The 16,626-nt window shown below is 41.3% G+C and overlaps 1 protein-coding gene and 1 long non-coding RNA gene across 2 annotated transcripts; both read right to left on the bottom strand.

Annotated features, from left to right (window-relative positions):
- Positions 1-5,025: 5,025 nt before the first annotated feature.
- LOC124277382 lies at positions 5,026-15,658 on the bottom strand. The gene is made up of 2 exons (XR_006898805.1): positions 15,557-15,658; positions 5,026-5,276 (listed from the first exon to the last, which is right to left on the bottom strand). It is a non-coding gene; the product is annotated as an uncharacterized LOC124277382 (long non-coding RNA).
- LOC124277381 (sulfotransferase 1C2-like) lies at positions 5,972-12,025 on the bottom strand. The gene is made up of 6 exons (XM_046713052.1): positions 11,947-12,025; positions 9,633-9,817; positions 9,046-9,369; positions 8,735-8,838; positions 7,397-7,580; positions 5,972-7,152 (listed from the first exon to the last, which is right to left on the bottom strand). The coding sequence occupies exons 1-6, from the start codon at positions 11,979-11,981 to the stop codon at positions 7,037-7,039; spliced, it is 948 nt and encodes a 315-aa protein (XP_046569008.1). The 5' UTR covers positions 11,982-12,025; the 3' UTR covers positions 5,972-7,036.
- Positions 15,659-16,626: the final 968 nt, after the last annotated feature.

Below are 16,626 nucleotides of genomic sequence, written 5' to 3'. Positions count from 1 at the left end.
TTTAAAGTTACATCTTCACGTTTCTCAACAGTAAAAGGACATGGCATTGTAAGGATTTCTAAAGAATACATTTTGAGTAAGGGTTGTCTAGGGTCATTTAACTTATTGTAAGTACCATAATATAATCTATTACAGAATTTGTTAAATTTTCCTTACCTTCAGTATTGCTTATTTGTAATTGTTATTTTGTCGGGGAGAAGTCTTTACACAGGGTTTTATGACTGTTGACCAAAGTCATTTCTTCCTCGAATAGTAATTGTTTAAACCCCATATAACTGAAAACATCGGCTATCCGACGATATGTAATTTCAGCAAAATCCCGTGACCACATGATTGTACATATCTTTACAGTCACATCAGGTTGTCATTGATGCCTATCATTTATACATATTCACTTTTGATGGAAACAATCAACTCAGTTTTAAATTCGAAAAAAGCTCTTGTGTTTCGGTGAGATCAGGAACTTGGGGAAAATGTAAGCCATTTTAGAGCTTTTACATTGCAGAGAGTGAGTGAGTGAATGAGTGAGTGAGTGAGTAAGGTTTTACGCCGCTTTAGCAATATTTCAGCAATATCACAGCGGGGACACCAGGAATGGGCTTTGCACATTGTACCCATGCCCCAACAGCCACTATGATTTTCATATAGCTTAAGGTATGTTCTTTGTGGAATCACGTGATGGACACCTCCCATTCGATTTTGGCGTCCATTTTCTAGAACCCGACCATCTGTCTACAAAAACGCATTTAGCTGGGCATGGGAGGTGTCCATCACGTGATTTCAAAAACTACATACTTTAAGCTGTATGGAAATCATAGTGACTGTTTGTCCCTTAATTTGATAGTCAAATCTCATCTGGCTCATGGACTATAGGTTGGCGCTGCGGTGTTTCCAACAAGCTGTGTCGAGACAATGTTGTCCAAAGTTTGGTAAGTAAAAAGTACTTGCACCAGTTGTTTAATGAATGTAAATTCGAATGTTAAGGGGAATTTTGTAATTAATTGTAACGTTGTTTGCTCTTTAATTTGTAAAAGAACTATATTTTAAAATCCGGAAAATATAATGGGTAAAACCACATGGCTTTCAACTAGACAATTTAAAGGTTGATTGTAAACATTGGTATTTTATTCTTTATGTACGTATGTAGACTTTGTTTCAGTATATTTTATCACTTATTGGGGTATTTCTTTTCTTTGACAACTTGTACCTGTCAACTTAGTCAAAATCAATATACCGGTCAACCTTATCAAAATACTGTGAAATAACTATCAAATGGAATTGGAAGATACTGTGGAAGTCTTTCAGATGAAATAATAAAATAAAGACAGTGAACAAGAAGGTGGTTATGTATTATCTTCTGCACTCCTATATCCCTGATATAATATGTTAATGCACACTTTCAAGGAAAATAAGCTAAACCCATTTACAGTTTCCCAAGAAATTATTAAGAAAATATTTGTTTCCTAATACTGATAATAGAATTTTAAAATAGTCGTTACATTATGTAGTAAGATATTCAATATGGGAGGCAACTCTTGCAGGCTTAAGAAAAAACCTTACTACATCAATAGTTATCTCCCCTGGTGTAACAGGCGGCTTCCTTTGTTGACATGGCAGATTTGACAGCAGAAGAGAAACGAAAGCTGGTTCTAGATGATTTTGACAGGAGTGTGACCAATGCAAAAGTGTTAGCTGGTAGACATAACATGAATATTCAATCAGGAGTTTTGATTGAGCACAAGACGGGGGCAGGGAGGCCAATGAAGTTCAGTACTACGGATCGCCGGCGATTTGGTCAGATTGTCAGTAGGGGAAAATTGAAAAGCGTTGAGAATATCTGAAATGAGATGATTAATAGATGAAGTCCTCAGGTATGGAATGAAACCCTTAGACAAGAATTACAGAGACTTAACTGGGTGAAAAAGCGCGGAATTCCCTCACCATTGATGAAAGATACACACAAAGAATGAAACTGGTGGAGGGCTCACGGAAATCAAGATTTGGATACTGTTTTCTTTTCTGATGAAAGTTCTGTCTGTGTTTTTCCGAACTGTGTGAACATTTGGTCAAAGGATACCATGAAACCTATTTACCGACGCCTAAAACATGGCCCGAAATTTCACATGTGGGGTGAGATATCATCACGTGGAGCGTTGAGTATTTTCACTGGAAATTTGACGGAACGATATATTGACATCCTAAATGATCACCTCCTTCCAACGGCCATATCACTGTATGAAGATAATTGGATTTTAGGATATTGGGATCCTTGATTTCCTACAAACGTTGATCAGTAGTGAACCTAGGCGCAGGGCAAGGAGGTCTAACTAACTGAAAAGTCACTTAGACTCTAAGAAAATCATGTCTTAACATATTAATTTAAGTGAAACCTCTATAGTTTATATATACTGTATCACAAAAGAAACGTCGCCTTTCAAAACCAAATGCAAAATTTTGTTCTTACAAGGTGGTGTTTTTATTATGATTTTACCGATTTGTTAACATGTTGTTGAATCCAAATTGACTGTTATTACCAACATCGGTGTGTTTTCTGATGAAAAAGCATATCGACCAAACGCACCGAAAAAGGCAGACATGGTAAAAAGTTCCGTATGACATTCGTGAAAATGAAAAAGCATGTGCATGTCGTGACATCCCTACCAATGAGAGCGAGTCCCAAACTCGCCTGAAATCATGTTTGCTTTGACACAGTCACCATGCCACGACTTACGAGAGATCAGAGGAATCAAGTCTTCGGACGATTGCAAGTTGGCCAGACTGCACGAAGGGTCAATCATTTAAATGTTCATGTTAGGACAATCTACTGACTGCAGGAACGGTATCAGGCTACTAACAGCATCCAAGACCGTTCACGCAGTGGACGACCTTCTGTAACATCAAAACGTCAAGACCGACACCATCTGCAGGATCGCTTCCCCAGAGCGACGGAAGCAGCAAGCCAGATCACTGGGACTCACGACAGACCCATCAGTGCCGATACAGTGTGTTGAAATTAGCGCAGAAGAAACCTCTGCTTCCACAGACCATATCGTAGTCCTGTTCTCACAGCTCATCATCGCCAAAACCGACTGCAATGGGCAACTCAGCATCGAAATTGGCGTTATCGACTGTGCTTTTATCTCATGAAAGCCGATATTGTGCTTCGACAGTCGATGGCAGAGTGAGAGCATGGTGAAAGCTCGCTATATTGACAAAGTACCACTTTTTGGACATTACAGAAATCTCATCTCCCAGCAAGACAACGCTCGTGCCCACCCTGCCAGAGCAACATTGGACTTCCTAAGACAACATGGCATCCAAACCCTACAATAGCCTGCACTCAGTCCGGATTTAAGTCCAATAGAACACCTCGTTGGGACGAGAATCAAAGAAAACTGAATGACCTCCAACCAAGCCGGACAACTGCGGCTGGACTCGATCAGGCATTTCGCAGAGTATGGACCCAAGTGCCTATGGCCTTCATCAACCGGTTAATTCATTCCATGTACAGACTATGCAATGCTTTCATCGATGCCCATGGAGGCCACACACAATACTGACTTTGCGGGATCTTAATGGTACCATTTTTGGTGATTTTATTTTTGTGTGAACTCTAAATGTGATTCCCGAAAATGTGTTAACCATAATTGTCAAGTTTGAACTCAGTCCTCCGTTTTGATTGTTAATGAGAGTGAATTAATGTGTGTGCTTTAAGAAACCGCTATCGGTGCGACTTTTCTTTTGTGGTTCAGTATATATACATGTATGAGATATTTGCCGAATCAACTTTCTCAATAATTTTTGGGAATACTATACTTGGACGTCAAAGGCAAATTATCAAAGGAAATTAGTTGGAAGAATCACTGGAAATCATTGATGAGACCAGATGAACGACCAGGAAATGTTGTTCTGTCATCATCACAGGAGCTGAAGTTGTGGGCGGGTTATCAATGCATCAGCTGAGGGGAGATATATGTGTTTCCTGCCAGACAGGAAGCGTCCTGATGCTGGTGCTGGTGTTGGAGTGGGGATGACAATAGTTTTACTTCTTTAAGTGGCATATAGAAGCTGGTATGATGAAGAGGAACACTTTTTTATAGCCAACTTCTTTATTGCAAATAATTCTATAACTTGTTTGATGTTAGTATTTACACCGAAAGGTCACATCTAATTGCAATAAAGAAGCTGTCTATCCATAAAAATTGTTCCTCTCGACATTGGTGTTGTCTCGATAACAAACTTAAATGATTCACATAAAAAATCATACAAATTGCTAAACTGACAATGATCTCGCAACAAATTATGACATTTATGTTAGACAGTAGGGGATGGTGCCTGTCCGAAGATGGCAGAAAGGTGTGGGTGTGGCAAACCTGATCAACGTGGTCATGTCAAGAAGATATTTACACGAGTAATACAACCTTTTGGGTGATCAGGATGTAGGTCAGGTGATGTTATTATATTACATAGAGCTATGAGGTATAGACGCCTGTCTAAAATGTAGTGATGTCACAGAAATTAAAAACGGTGAAGTGTACTGCATGATGCTGAAATTGTCAGAGTGGTGTACTTACGTGTCCTTCATATTTGACCCATGAAGACCCCGGTTAGAATTTGTCTTCTACCCATGCTTGTCGTAAGAAGCGACTGACAAGTTCCGGTGGTCAGGCTCGCTGACTTGGTTGACACATGTCATCGTATCCTAATTGCGTAGATCGATGTTCATGCTTTTGATCATTGGATTGTCTGGTCAGGACTCGATTGTTTACAGACCGCCATCTTATAGCTGGAATGGTGCTGATTGCCGCGTTAAACAACAACCAACCAACCAAGTACAAGACGTTTCTGGGACAACAAAACCTGGACGGCAGTTGTGACAATGATGACTCTTCAAAATGACGGGGATTGTGTTGGTTTGAAAACGGTACTCTCTGGGTTTTCAGTTTCAAAAGGTATATGTCAAGACTCCTCATAGTTATCAGAACATTAGATAAAGATACAAATGAGACTTAGTGTCGATGTTTTAAAGTAGACGTGTATATTTCGCCATTTTGAATCAAAGGATCAAGGCCTTGCAGAAGGACTGTGTGAAGAGAAACAGCCACGATTGGGGTGTACTACAAAGCCGTGCCTCTCAGACATATCTGACTTGGATCCATGATCCAACTGTCAGTATGAAGGCTGGTCCATCCACCAAGTACACCAACCACTCCCTGCGTGCTACAACAGTATAAGTTCTTGATAGTGCACAGGTCCCATCTCGACACATCATGATGCTCACCGGTCACAAGCTCATGCTCACCGGTCAAGCATGGAAACCTACCCTGGTTTCACTAATGACACAGATAAGATAAGGTCATCAGCGACAGGACATGCTGTTCTGTCACACACTAGTGTAGATGGACGTATACTATATATAGGTGATGATGTTCTTACTGACTTATTTAGGGATGTTGACTTCGATGACATTTCCCAGTGTGTTCAATTCCACTGGCAGCCACCTTTAATGAATTCCATGTGCAAGCATTGTAACAGTTCCATGTTTCATATACCTTAGCCTATTATGAACAATTGTCAGGTTAGCATAAACTACCATTTCCACCAGCAACAGAACAATCTTCATCTTTCGCGGCTTCTAACCTACCATGTTGTTGATTGTCCACAATTCAGCATGTTGAATGTTAAATGATTTGACAGTAACAATGTCATCAAAGTGTTCCCACATAGCGAGAATTATCATTTATAAATGATTTGACAGTAACAATATCATCAATATCATCATATAAATGCACGTCATTTAAATGAAGTGTACATTTCTTTCCTTCGGACTACGTATAGTGTTTCATAATGTGGTTTACAAAAAAAAAAACTTGAAATAAACAAGTGAATAACTGAAGCAATAAATCCACTATGACGCAGAATCGGAATGTGAATGTTAATATGCAGCATTTGTTTGCTGTAAACACAGGTCTTAAAGCATAAAAACTGTTTTATTTTATGGATAACCACTTCTGGTTCCACATATATACATAGCAAGGCTTTGGCGTGACTACATCAAACATACCTTTAGAATTCATGATCAGCACCAAGTCCTTTAGGCCCGCCGGACTATGACATGATTTGTGAAACACGCTGGCAAAACAATGTCATTCGACGCCAGCCTTTTGGTGAGGTCATGCCGTGTGTATTAGCTGAGTAGTCTATCAAAGTAGTCTATCATCTCGTTATACATGGTCAGCGAATACGTCCAGTCATGTTGAGAGTTTCAACTATTTGTTAACTAAATATAGCGTGAGATGGCGAGTTTTATAGTAAGCGCAAGTTTATGAAAGCATGTATATTTTATTTCAGACATATTCTTCTAATGAGATAATTCAGTAAGGTGTTGAAATGAAAGACAGGTGCTTAGGTTATTATGAATTTTGAGTGAGTGAGCGAGTTTAGTTTTACGCCGCTTTTAGCAATATTCCAGCAATATCAAGGCGGGGGACGCCAGAAATGGGCCTCACACATTGTACCCATGTGTGGAATCGATACGCTCTCAAATCGAACCCATGTGGGGAATTGAACTCGGGTCTTCGGCGTGACGAGCGAACACCTTAACCACTGGGCTATCCCACCGCCCTATGCATTTTGAAGGACGGGAATAATTTACTGCGTGAATAAAATTCAACGTACAGCATTTCAAGAGCAATTCGCGATAACGGTGCAGTTTGCTCTAGGTTAGCTTATACTTATAATCAGTCAGTGCATCTATGGACATGGTAAAAAGCTAAAATAGGTAGGAATTCAATTAGGTGCCATATGTTTTGGGTGTCATTTGTTGTGAATTAGAATATGGCTATGTCCTAATCATGCACGATCTGAAGGGATGTATTGATCTTCGTAAATACCCTCGGACAGTCCACTGTACGTCTGATTAGTGTTCTACGAAAGAAACTTTCTTTACACATTCCATATATGGTTCTTGGTTATGATAAATTCATTATTATTATAAATTCTCGGTGCACATATCACCAATGCATTTGACTGGTCCTCAGACTGGTGTGTAAGTAAACTTGACCCCAGACTCCTTCATCTTCTTGTTCCATGTTACATCAAATCTCTCACTTTGTGCCACAGTGAACCAATTCTTCCAGTCCCCGATTTCACCTGAAACAGAAAAAGACTGTACCAAAGCCAGCGTACCGTACACAAGTATACGTTTGTCACCAAAAACAAATATAGGGAAAATATCGTGGAGAAAGTATTATTCTCACAGTATTTAAATCAAACTTTAATTTTTGGTGGGTGGGTGGTTGAGTGAGTGGTTGATTGAGTGAGTGGTTGATTGAGTGGTTGAGTGAGTGAGTGAGTGAGTGCAGAGTTTCCATGATTAAAGTGGGATGTGCTATACCTTTCCTATAGAACGTTCCTCCTTTGCCATCTGCCCACATCTTTACGGGAAATCCACCTTTCATTTCCTGGTCAACTTTTTTCATCTTCTTAAAGGAGCAAGCATCCGCAACGTCTTCACAGAACTTGTCTGTAGATGCAAGGCCAAGGAATCTGGCGACTTCTTTAACAGACGCGACAGGATCCTGGATTCAATTGTGTAAGAGGAATTTGAAATGATTATAAATATTTTTGTCTGTTGAGCTATTGTATAACCCTTGTTTTGTTAATCGCGAACCATTGAGTGAGCGAGTGAGTGAGTTTAGTTTTACGCCGCACTCAGCAATATTCCAGCTATATGGCGGCGGTCTGTAAATAATCGAGTCTGGACCAGACAATCCAGTGGTCAACAGTATGAGCATCGATCTGCGCAATTGGGAACCGATGACATGTGTCAACCAAGTCAGCGAGCCTGACCACCCGATCCCGATCTCTTACGACAAGCATAGTCGCCTTTTGTGGCAAGCATGGGTTGCTGAAGACCTACTCTACCCCGGATCTTCACGGGTCCACGAACCATTAAGAGTGAATGAATGTGTTTTAGTACGATTGATTCATTTTACTAGCTGTACAAAATTAGGCAGCTGAATTCCTTCCCTGAACTTGACGATTTGTCATTCAAACGTCCGTTGTGTTAAGGGGACAGGACGTTGTACAACATGGCGCCACATTGAATGTGTATAATAATAAAACCTAATGAGGGTATTTATAACGTGCAATACTCCACACCACAAAGGGGCATGCTCAAAGAAAGCAGAAACAGCACTACATTGTTACCCCGGATAACCCAAGCTCCCTGTTTTTACAGTCATATGACTTATCCCACCGGGTACCCATTTTTCTGCTGGGTGAACAGAGGCAAATTTGAACAAACTCACTTGCCTAAGGTGAGACCACATGTATCACATTGCTTCCTTGTGAGGCAGGACTGTAGTCCTAAAAACTCTCAGGAGTCAAGCTGCCAAACACGGTCACCCATCCAAGAACTCTCCGCGCTCGACGTTGCTGATTTGTGACCTGAGCTCTATGGACAGGACCACACGCCACCACCACATACAGCTTCCTTCTGTAGCTTGCCTTACAATTATGCTCATGTGTTTGTTCAACAACGCCATTTATACATGCGTGTACATCGTTCCCAATTGCGTAGATCGATGCTCATGCTGTTGATCACTGGATTATCTGGTCCAGACTCGATTATTTACAGACCGCCGCCATATAGCTGGAATATGCAGAGTGCGGCGTAAAACTAAACTCGCTCACTCACTCAATCGAAAAACATGGAGACACCAATACTTACACTTTTCATGTCCTCGTAGTACATATCAAGGGTAGGTAACCCTTGTGCAGCTGCCACCTCGTCTTTCCATGACTGCAGATAGGTGGAGTAGGACCCAAACGGAACTAGGAAGTAAGAAAGGTAAAATTAAAGCAATGAGATATAAGTGAATCCTTTCGAACTATATCTGGAGATGATCGATGCTCGATACTCAAACTTCAATACTTTAACCCAGGTTGTGATAATCGCACTGATAAGATCGTCTGTGTTGTGTACATCTAACTTGTATTTCCGCGAAGTACTGACTATGATCAACCACTCGCTCTACTTACTTTTCTCTGACAAAAACGCCTCTGTAAACTCCACGAAGTCTCCTTCATAATTATACGGTGGATTCGTGTCTCTCAGGTGGTTGAAGAAGGACACACAGGCATCTTTAGGATTCCGCATGATCTGGATGCACTTGATCTTCTTCTCCACGACCTGTTTAGGGAGCATGCGCAGAGGGAGGTGCGTGTTGAAGACACGTGGCTGTGGCATTGCTTCTATTCCATCTTTGGCGAGGAATTCCATCATCCGGGTCTCTTTCACATCCTTTTGATGCTGGAGAGTCCCACTGACTAGCATCTCGATGACTTCCCACAGCCAGTGGGTTCCTAAAACAGTAAAGTCCAGTAAGATACCCACAAAACAAGGTTAACTTTACGAGAATGGATTTGATCTGTTTGAAGTGAGAACATTTTGCCATATTACCTATGAAATCAACGTGGTTCTGACTGCATATCGTGGTTGCAGTACGACCCCACTGAAATGAGGGCGGTCAGAGTGTGGGACAGTTCTGCACCATGACGTGGAGTCTTTGTCTGTGGAATTATACTGTTAAATAACATTCATTCATTGTGACACGTCGTGTACCTACCACATTTGGGATACGCACAGATAATGATGTCATCGTCCTTCAGTTCGGCTTCTTTGATACTGTTTATTCTGTCTACAGGACGAGCTCCCTTCAGCATTTCCGGAGGTAGCACAAACAAATACACCCCATCATGTTTGTAGCAGTGGAATCCGTGTCCTTTCGAGTTTCTCGTATCGTCGAGATCCCTGGAAAACACCGTTCATGATCATCACAGGTATGTGTTGTGCTGGATGACATCCTTATTCGTATCTAACTTTTCCATCCACCCGTCAGTTCACCTGCCGACCACCGAAAGTTCTTACCTGTCAGTCTGTCTGACTCTCATATGGCTATTCGTGATTTCGGAAAGAGACAATGTCTGATCTCCAAAGCGGAAGAATCTTAATATCGAGGCTGTCGATTTGTGAAATGATTGAGTAGAGGACAGTCAAGGCAGGAAGCAATGGTCGTAGTTTCCGCTATATTGTTATAGTGTCTACTATGCTGCTGTGGACGTTATTGGTTGTTATTGGTGGATATTTCTCAAGTTGACAACATAGGTCAGTCTGCGGGTCCACAATGCTTAATTGTGAGCTTTCTACTAGGAGCTTAGTGCTAAGATACAGTTTCTAACTAACTGCCAATGCTGGTTTACGGGGATACAGTTCTAAATAGGTAATATCGCAAGACCACTTCGTCAACAACCCACTTGTCTCTTGTGCACTGGCCATCTTACTCTTGACCCTTACACTGTTATAAGACCACAGCACCAATCTGCAGTCCCATAACATCAAGAGTATGTCGTGCCTCCTACACGCATCACCGCGGCAACGCTCAAACAGTTGAGCAGTGCATGACTGAGAAATGACCTGACCTGTGACTCTTGAGATGTTTGCCAATCGGGGAGGCTGTGAGTGTTATGACCGAGCCGGGTGTCCGCCAGGCGCATACTGCACGTGGCACGCTGTATGCTGCATGTGATATACAGAATATTGCACTTTAAATTGATATACTGTATACTGCATGTGATATACAGTATATTGCACTTGATATACAGTATATTGCACTTGATATACTGTAGACAGCATGTGATATACAGTATATTGCACTTGACCCACTGTACACTGCATGCTATATACAGTATATTGCACTTGATATACTGTAGACTGCATGCGATATACAGCATATTGCATTTTATATATTGTAGACTGCATGTGATATAGAGTATATTGCACTTGATATACTGTATATTGCATACGATATACAGTGTATTACAAATGATATGCTCTATACCGTATTTGATCGTAGGGCTGAAGATGTTGTTGTCGGCAAGGTTACTGCAGATATGTACCACAGGTACGTTACTGTATACTAGTGGTGGTCCGATTAATTGAAATAATCGATCACATTTTCTCATAACCGAACACAAACGATTTTGGAACGGCTGTAATAGAGTTTGAAATACTTGATGAGGGAACATATCTATGACGTTGTCAGGGCCTGAAAACGTGTTTATTTCTAAGAAAACTCACTTCACTTTCTGAAAAGTCATGACTGAATATTTCTTGAAGAATCTGGGAAGTTAATGTTACACTGGAACTGAATCATTTTACACTGGATGTGAAATCTGCAAATGTAATTTGTGCAGTTTCTAAAAACAACAACAGAGAACCAAATGTTTTTTCTTTATAACTATCTGCAACTACAACCTGAATAGGAAAATCTGAAAAATGACGCTAACCAATTGTTTTTCGATGATTGGTCGTTGGTATTGAACCAATCATCAATTGTGAGATTTCAACCAATTCCCAACACTACTGTATACAGAATATACCCTAAACAAAGTCAAACTACAGAAAAGTTCCCGGTACCCCATATTCCGCAACTCAGTTGTTCCCCTTCAACTGTTTGCCAGTGGTATTATGTATCGCGAAATATTCGTTACTGCATATGTTCGTTTCTTATATAACGAAAACAAATACATCTAATACACCAGTATGACAGTTCCGAACAAGAAAACGGACCATTGCGGAATGGACTCGTCCTAGTGTTCGTCTGGAGCTCTTTAAAGGCGAGGTGAAGTGGTGACCAGTTTTGAGAAATAGTACATATGTACTTTCAACACCGCAACAGTTAGCGTCCTTGAGGACGTAGTCACTGCAGTTGAGTTAAAGGTCACAGCGACCCAGCGCTCGGGGTGTCAAGCTAACACACCCACGTAGAGAGGAAACCTTACACTGCTGACACTAGAACACTCTCAGTCATAAACACGCGTGTATTGGAGGAAGAGTGCTCAGAAAAATCCTAAAACATATAATCTTCAGACACTACTTACATTACAAACGTTTCATCAGTTTGACCAGAGGACATGTTGAATGTGGTTCGGTTCAGCAAATATATTTATAACTTATGGGTCAAGTGACGCAGCCAGCTGATAGGCGGCCTGCTTTCTAAGCCACAGATAATGTTTGTAACCTGTCACTAAATAACTCGCTCACATGACAACAAACCAAACCATTAACCTCTGTATTTATGTGCACCAGTACGTAAAACTATGTTTATGAAGAAATACTTCATTCAGAAACTGTGAAACTTCAACCTCAGTCCAGCCAATAGAATCGAGCCCAAACTTTGAAAACTGCACTTGTCAAACCTCTCTTGAAAAACATCTGGTCTAGACTGTGATGCATTACTATCGTTCCGTTTCCAACCTTCCATGCATTTCAAAATTCACTGAGAGAGCAGTGTGCCAACGTCTATCAGAACACTTGTCTCTGCATTATCTTCACGAGCCCTACCAATCTGCGTACCGACCAAATCATAACACTGAGAAAGCCTTGCTCTATGTCATAAATAACTGCTATCTGGAATTGACAAAGGCAATGCAGCCCCCCTGGTTTTACTAGATCTTAGCCAAGCCTTTGACACCATCAACCACAGTAGCCTCTTGTCCCGTCTTCAACTTAAGATCGGTATCGATAGAACGGCGCTTGATGTGGTGTTGCACAAGGTTTAAATTCAGTGCTCGGACCAGTGTTATTTACCCTCTACATTCGACAATTGGGTGAAATCATTGGAAACTATGCTTTTCCGAAGCACTTCTATGCTGACGATACCCAGACCATCAACATCTTCAGACCGGATCCTTCCTCAGCATCAGCAGCTCACACGAAGGTCAATCAGTTTATACTCAGACATCGAACACTGGATGACCGCAAATACACTGAAACTGAACGACGAGAAAACAGAGGCACTCCTAACCGGATCTGTGAGTCGAACACAAAAAACACAGCTTGACAGCATTACAGTTGGAACAACACCGATTCCTCTTGCCAGCTCAGCCAGGAACCTTGGAGTCACACTTGACTCCCAACTAACTATGGAGGCCCACGTCAGCAATATCTCCGGAACTTGCTTTTTCATCCTAGGGATCATCAGCTGTATCAGAAAACACCTTCCTACCAGTGCAACTATAACCCTCATTGTCTCTCTCGTCTACTGACGTCTTGATTACTGTAACAGTTTCATGATTAATGCCCCCAACTTTCTGATCAACAGACTTCAGCATATTGTTTGATCGGCATTCAAAAAGTTGGTGAGTCAAAAATGAAACATACAGCTTTATGGATGACAACTTCTTGTTTATTGCATTAAGCGACGTTTCGATGTAGATTCTTACATCGTTATCAAGCTAAATGTGACTACAACCACATCGTGAGAAGTATATATGCACATGGTATGTTCTGACAAACAGCAGTTTAACATTAACACCAGCATGTAATTGAGTAACAAGTGGTACATACATGGATGAGGCCAGTGGTACATGTCACTGTGATCCAAGCAGGATGAGGATAAGGTTACAGTTTATTCACTGCTCTTCTGACAACTAAGAACAAACAAAGCATGGACAGGCAGGAAGCTAAGGTTACATGGAAAATTCGGAATTGAATTTAAAACCTGATCCAAATGCAGGATGTATGGGGAATTGTTGTTTTTTCGTAGTCAGTACAGCACATGGAGAGGTTGCGGTGATATGTTTTGTGGCTCTTCCAAAATATTTTCTGTACAAGAAGTTGATCATTATACCCCAAACATCCCTTCCTTGCTCCCTTCTGCTCACTATAAAGTATGTCATTAGAAGAGCAGTAAGATGGCACGAGGTTTGTCAAAGACCCTGTGAATGTTTTATACTGAGTATTCAAACATGACATAGGGCGGAAGTTTTCGGGATCAGTCAAGTGTCCTTTTAGGGGAAGGAGTATTGTGCGACCTTTGCAGAACCATGGAGGAACATCTTCTCTGTCCACGAGAGAACTGAAGCAGTGAAGTAATGGCTTTTGGACAGAGGGGATCAGTTTCCAGTACTGGTTTCGACTGCCATCAGGCCCTGGAGCTGTATAAGATTTGGACTTTTTGATAACACTTTTCAGGCAATCTGGTGAGATGTAACAGACAAACAACCCAGTTATTTTCTCATGCATTGCGTGATCGTAATCGCGGACCTATGGTGTCTCAAGGTTACAGTCTTATCGGATTTGCCGAGATCAAACACTACCCTCCTATAGCAGATACTATATCTGAAAACTGTCTAGTATTTTGACAACACCCGATAGGTCTCGCAGATTTCGATATATTGATATTCAATAGAGTGAAGAGCTTTATCGTCTCTTTCAATCTTATCATCTGTCTTCTGACATAAGAAACAGAACCATATCAATAAACTGATTTACAACAACGCGAGCATAATACGGAATAATTTCCCAATAGATTTTAATCCGAATATTTCTTTACTCATGCAGGTATTCGTTGATGCCATGTTGCACTCTGGGAGGAGAGGTAAAAATAGAACATCGCAACACTGACAATCGCGTCGCGGAACACATTATTTATTATTGGATATTTATATAGCGCACATATCCACGCAACTAGTGCATGCTCAAGGCTGGTATTTTTTCCCCGATCATTGGATGTCACGGCACATCGTATTATCAGCCTCAGCACCCTGGGGAGTATACAACTCTTGCTGCCACTAGGCGCACCGAGTTATTGTGGCTTTTCCATCCTAACGATGTACCCATTCACAGATGGGTGGACTGGGACACATAGTCACAGTACTTTGTCCAAATTCACTGCACGTTGCTGTACCCGCAATTAGGTGTTTGCACGTATTCATGTGGCCACCATCTGGTCATATACCAACGGATTCTCGGGTTCTTTTAAGTGCACAGTGTTGTGTACTGTACACTAGGGGTTGTGACAACACGGAAAGAATTTGCACACAAAGGTGGGCTCACAGGTGGGCTCGATCCCTATACCTCAACCTCGCTGGATCACTAGCCTGGCGCCTTAGCCATCTCGCCCACCGCGCCCCATGGATATCTGCATCTGTACAGATGATGCTCCACTAAATCACCATGATGACGGGGACCCTGCTTGTAGAAGAATGTACCAGAAAAAAAGTACTTAAGATTTTGTATTTTTAAAACGGATATATCGAGACGCCTCCTCATTGTTATCAGAAACGGTCCAAAATGTGTCGATATAATAGAACGTTCTCGCTGTTTGTTCTCGCCATTGTGGACCAATGGACGCTACTCGTAGCAGCTTACCTTCAAACGATAGTGTATGATGAATCACACAGTTGTACTCGGGTGGTGTTCGAATCTTTGTGTATATTCGTTTATATTCAAGACCCTAGATGTAAAGGGAAATCATCTGTTTCGCGTCGATTGATGAAGGACTGTGTGAAGTTCTTTCAACAGCCGAGAATGGCGTCTATCTGTGATGTCAACTGTCAGTAGTAAGGCTGGTCCATCCACCAAGTACCCAAACCACTCCCTTTGTGATTCAACAGTACAAGTTCTTCATAGTGCACAGGACCTAGATTTTCGAAGCTCTCTTAGAGCTAAGACAGTCGTAAGTGCCATACATTAACATCTCGATACATCATGATGCTGACCGGTCACAAGTATGAGTCAAGCATGGAAACCTACCCTGGTTTCACGGATGACACAGATAAAATTCGAAGGTCCGCGATTATCGGCGACCAAATTGTCAGAACACTAAATACAGATACATAATTTGTCGATTTTTGAACGTAGACGTGTGTGTTTTCGCCATGTTGGATCAACGGATCAAGGGGTCAATGGGTCCAGAGATCAAGGGGTCAAGACCTTGAAGAAGGACTGTGTGAAGAGAAACAGCCATGAATGGGGTGTACTACAAAGCCGTCCCGCTCGGACATAACTGACAAATCACCAATGATCAGTCTGAAACATCGCCGATAAACCTAGACTTGAACTAATTCCGTCATACACTACAGTATTTATAAGAAGTCCATTTACACCACGTATATTTCAAACTGAGCTGCGATGTTTGTAGTCCTGGGCTGCTCATACATTTTAACATCACATGAGAAATGGACCAGATCTCGTAGGTGTGAAAAAATGTCAACAAATTCAGATTTTACGATGTATAGGATTTTGTCCTCTTTGCTTGATTCATTCTTCTTTGCGTTGCATACTTTTGCAACATTCTAGTGGGATATCATGAGTGAGACGAATATTAAATAAGTGTACTTCAAATCAGCTGCCATACACATATGCCTGAATTACTCGTACATTTCGGAATCACGGGGATTTCATTGGTCCGAGGAAATATATCAGGTAGGAAAACGGAAAAGCATCGATTGTACAATTCTGATTATGTCATTAGTATGTGTTTGTTTGACGCCACATTCAACAGTTTTACAGCCGTACGACCAAACAAGCTAGTGATTGACACCATGAAATACGATTACAGATCACCTGTTTATGAATCACTATGAAATAGTGATGACACCAGGTGTTCGCGAAAAGGTGAGCGTATCCTGCCCCACCGTTGGCACTCGTCTTAAACATATTACTTCGAGTCAACTGTTCACCGGGGAGAAAAGTCGGGAACGCACAGTATTTGTAAGTCAAAATAGGGATTGCATCGGACATCATTTTTGTCACTGATGCATGAAACTTTGCCC

This window comes from Haliotis rubra, unplaced genomic scaffold (genome assembly GCF_003918875.1).
Source record: "Haliotis rubra isolate DU_JTF1 unplaced genomic scaffold, ASM391887v1 Scf2203, whole genome shotgun sequence".
In the NCBI taxonomy this organism is placed as follows: Eukaryota; Metazoa; Mollusca; class Gastropoda; order Lepetellida; family Haliotidae; genus Haliotis; species Haliotis rubra.
This window is presented reverse-complemented; position numbering and strand designations above follow the sequence as displayed.

Excerpts from the sequence above, each read along its gene's own strand:
- LOC124277381 (XM_046713052.1), bottom strand. The coding sequence starts at position 11,981 with ATGTCCTCTGGTCAAACTGATGAAACGTTTGTAAT. Across the intron at positions 8,839-9,045 it reads GGCGTTTTTGTCAGAGAAAA|TTCCGTTTGGGTCCTACTCC; the intron begins GTAAGTAGAGCG and ends CTTACTTCCTAG. Across the intron at positions 7,153-7,396 it reads AGGAACGTTCTATAGGAAAG|GTGAAATCGGGGACTGGAAG; the intron begins GTATAGCACATC and ends TTTCTGTTTCAG.